Here is a 3918-nt window from a genome sequence, read left to right on the forward strand (position 1 = left end):
TTCTGCATGTACAAAAGCGAACTAAGTTTCAGTGTTATCCTCACTTTCCTTTCCTATTGTGTTGTGTGTGTATGCGTGTCGCTTCATGTTTCTTGCTAATCTGGGTTTTATTAGAGCCACATTTGTTTTTAAGTTAACACAAGATGTGTTAAATGGTCAGCAAATGTAGAGTTATGTGCCTTGGTTATGTATTACTCACTGACTTGTGGAATGTGACAGAGTAAGAGAGAGCCTTTTGACCTTTCCATGCATTTACACACAGATGCTTTATCAGCATCTAGCAACAATATTAACATCCTCAAGGGAGAAAAGGGGTATTTTAGTAAAGTAATATAAATGTTCTACTGTCAACCAACAAAGCTAAAGTAAAACATTTAACGTGTTTGTAAATGTGTGTTAGAGGAAGAGAAAAAAAACGAGGTTATAGATACACACACGCACATCAAAGCAGAGATTGGTTTCAGGAAATGTTTTATTATCTGTTCTCTTCCAAAGCTGCTAATCACAACCACTCTCTTTCATCTTCGCATCCCCCCTTTCCACCCCTCTGATTTCTTTCTCTCTATCTCCCTCTCTCTTCCACACTTGTCTCCCCCCCTCCATCCTGTGTGCTGTGGTGTCTGAGAGTTGGAAAAGTCAGAACATTTTTTGATAGAAAGAAAGAAATATGCGAAGCAGATCTGGTTCTCTGTAGGTTTTTCATTTCCCCTTTTTTAGAGAAAAGACCCTTCCCTCTTTTCTTGTTCCTGTCTCCTTTTATTTCTGAGATTGAGGAACAGTGAGATCATTTTCCTGGAGAATCCCTCTCGCTCCGACAATACCCTCATTCCAAGTTGTTATAATATAAGAAATATTGGAAATACTGGGAATATACAACCTGCTGGTTTCGAGACGGCAGGGAGCTCAACAAAACAGCAAGCAGCGGGGAAAACCCTGTCCCAATCATTCCCAAATCATTCCACAACAAAGGACAAGGGCCTCTGAATTGCCATAATCCTGTGTTTTACTGCTGAGCTGTGATGGGCTCTGTATGTTTGCAGTGTGAAACGTTTTTTAGGCTTTGGGTTTAGGGTCCAGCTTACACGTTTTCCTTTGATCTTGTAAATTCTCTCGTCTTGATTAGGTACATTTTGTGTTTTGCAGCTAAGCTGACACAAAACTGTGATTTCTACCTCAAAAGAAATGCCTCGCAACATGGTGTAACTTAAATATTTAGCCTTTGCTTGAAAGATTTGTATTTTTAGAATTTGTTTACGTAAAAACAAAGAGACATTTCAACATTGCAGATACATAATTAGAGAAATAGAGACCAGTGCAGAGAAACTTTTGAGAAAGATAGAAACAGAAGAGATAAAGAATGAAAGAAAGAGGGAGAGCGGGATGTCGTGCTTTAAATCTCCCCTCACCTGTCTCTTTCTCCTCTCCGCTCCCTCTTTTCCTTCCTCCCTCCCTCTCTCTTTCCCTCTATCGCTCTTTGTCTGATCCCTCCCTCTCCACCTGCTCTTCTCCCTCTCTCTCTCGCTCTCCCTCCTTGTCTCCACCCCTTACTCCGCCCCTCCCCGCAGCCATTGGTCAAGTAACCACCAATAGCAGTAGAACCGGGGCCTGAGGGACTGCATATGCAAAACGCTGCTTAATATTCATGAGCTGCTATCGGGGCTTTAAGTCGTTGATTAGGACAGCGGCACAGCTTTCCGTCCCAACTGCCTGGCTGGCTGGCTGTGTGTGCACCTATAGCCCCCATCTCCCTGGCTGTCACATACACACATCGCGCACACACACTCACGCTCCCTCACATCTACACACACACACACACACACGCAGAGCCGATCAGTGCAGGCAGCGCAGAGCCTGGTAATTGTATTGCTCCCTCCAAGCGGAAGGAAGGACCGAGAGAGAGGAAGACCGGAGAAAGAAGAGGAGGAAAGATATAAAAACTTTGATTTTTTTGAATTTTCTTGTTTGTTTTTTTTTCCTGGAGGAGGTTGACTTGACAATGACCCGGCATCGCCGATGGAGTCGGTAGGACACCCATTATCTGAGTGTTTTTTAATGCACTCTGAACAAGAGTAGGTAAATTTTACCTTTTTATCTAATCCTTTTATTCATCATTCAACTTGTCATTGTCATTGTCTGTCATTGAGTATGAGTGTGTAAATGTTTGTGTGTGTGTGTGTGTGTGCTGGTATACAGCAGAGGTGGCCGGCACCATGTCAAGGTTGTTTCTGCTGTCAGGTAGCACGCGTTCACTGTCTGTGTGAGAGTGTGTGTGTGTGTGTGTGTGTGTGTGTGTGTGTGTGTGTGTGTGTGTGTGTCGCTGTGTCTGCGGTATCCGGACAGCAGCTCTTAGTCAGTGGGTAGAAGAGGGGAATTTCTGTCCCTCCACCTGGGAGCGAGACATACACTCAAACACACTTGCAGTACAGACAGTTTCTCAGTCACTTTCTGTTTTTAAGACATTGTTTCACTTTGAGTCAAGTTGTTCTCCGGACAAAACAGCAAGTCAGTCAGAGTCGTCTACTTGTGTGTATGCCGTGCACGTGTGTTTTTATGTATGTGTTCATCCAAGCAGAGAATCAGAGAGGTAGCAGGGCATCGAGGTTACAAGAAAAACGTGCAGAGACGGGAGGAGAAGGGCCCATAAGAGAGGAGGGAGGAGGAAAAGGGGGAGAGCGGCGCTCTTAAATGCCAGAGGAGGTAGAATTTCAGACGGGCAGCTCAGCGTGTGGCCCCGCACAGGAATTAGAGACAGTTACACACACTCATACACACACACGCGAGTGCCGCTGAGCTGCTCTTTTAGCCAACGCTTTGCTCTTTTAGGTGAATATTGAAGACGCTGTTAAAAATGCGGATTAACTGATTGGCGGAACAGACAGCAGTGTGTGTGTGTGTGTGTGTGTGTGTGTGTGTGTGTGTGTGTGTGTGTGTGTGTGTGTGTGTGTGTGTGTGTGTGTTATTGTGCGAGTACCATGCAAGGTGCGTTTTATGAAAATGCACAAAGTCAGAGAATAAAGTGTAGTAAATATACCATTATACATACGCTGTCCTTTTCAAACATTACAATGTAAAACATGGACTATTCTGAAGTGACCAGTGTAATTCAGTAGGTGGACTGCACTCTCTTTCCATGTACGAACTCACTAATGCCACTGATACTGTCAAATTTGCATTGCCAATTAATTAATGGCAGGATTTCATAGTAATATGTATGAAAATAAAAATGAATGTATAAATAATTTTGTTCTAAAAGGTCATGGCTTTATAGTGAATAGATTAAAATGAGGCAAACTGACTCACAGCCTCAGTTTAAGCGTCCTTACGGTAGAAAGTCGTAGGTGGTGAACTGAAAGGACAAAGTTGAATCAGAAGCCGATGCAAAATGACTTTCTGATGTGTTTCCTGAACATGACATTACTGAGATGTTTAAAGAAAACTGTTGTTTTTTAGTGTACTTTTAAGTTGTCTCACCTTTTGTGTGTGTGTGTGTGTGTGTGTGTGTGTGTGTGTGTGTGTGTGTGTGTGTGTGTGTGTGAGAGTGTCTTTTACATCTCTAACCTACACAGTATGTGGAATAAAGAGGCAACATGTTTAAGTAAAAAGAGCAGCTGGTGAAATAAGTTCTTTACCATTAAACTTGTCTTTCATCATTTTAAGAATCAGGTTTGTTTCTTCTAATTAGATTTGCAAAACATAATAGATATTTGAAAATGCCTAAGGAGTGATTCCTTTCATGCAATTGTATATATATTGAAACATTAATAATAAAAAATACACTTTGGGGGGATTTTAATCATTACTTTTTAAATAGCAGTGCAATGTCATACATTAGGCTTTTGAGTTTTTTTGATCCGAGTAAAGACTCACCTTCAACAAAAGCCTTTCACTTTAAACATACTGATTTCATTTTGTAAATCA

The 3918-nt window shown here is 41.9% G+C and overlaps 1 protein-coding gene across 3 annotated transcripts in view; it reads left to right on the forward strand.

Annotated features, from left to right (window-relative positions):
• The first annotated feature begins 1723 nt into the window (after positions 1 to 1723).
• esrrga (estrogen-related receptor gamma a) overlaps positions 1724 to 3918 on the forward strand; it is a 74569-nt gene continuing 72374 nt past the window's right edge. For 2 of the 3 annotated variants that reach the window (XM_068730632.1, XM_068730633.1), the window contains exon 1: positions 1724 to 2069. In XM_068730632.1, the coding sequence (XP_068586733.1) occupies positions 2014 to 2069 (56 nt within the window). In that variant the 5' untranslated portion in view covers positions 1724 to 2013. Of the gene's footprint in view, positions 2074 to 3918 lie in introns of all 3 variants that reach the window. The other variant, XM_068730635.1, reaches the window with a different exon arrangement.

Source organism: Cebidichthys violaceus, unplaced genomic scaffold, assembly GCF_023349555.1.
Source record: "Cebidichthys violaceus isolate CVI_PGR_0920_01 unplaced genomic scaffold, fCebVio1.0.p SCAF_5, whole genome shotgun sequence".
NCBI classification, from domain to species: domain Eukaryota; kingdom Metazoa; phylum Chordata; class Actinopteri; order Perciformes; family Stichaeidae; genus Cebidichthys; species Cebidichthys violaceus.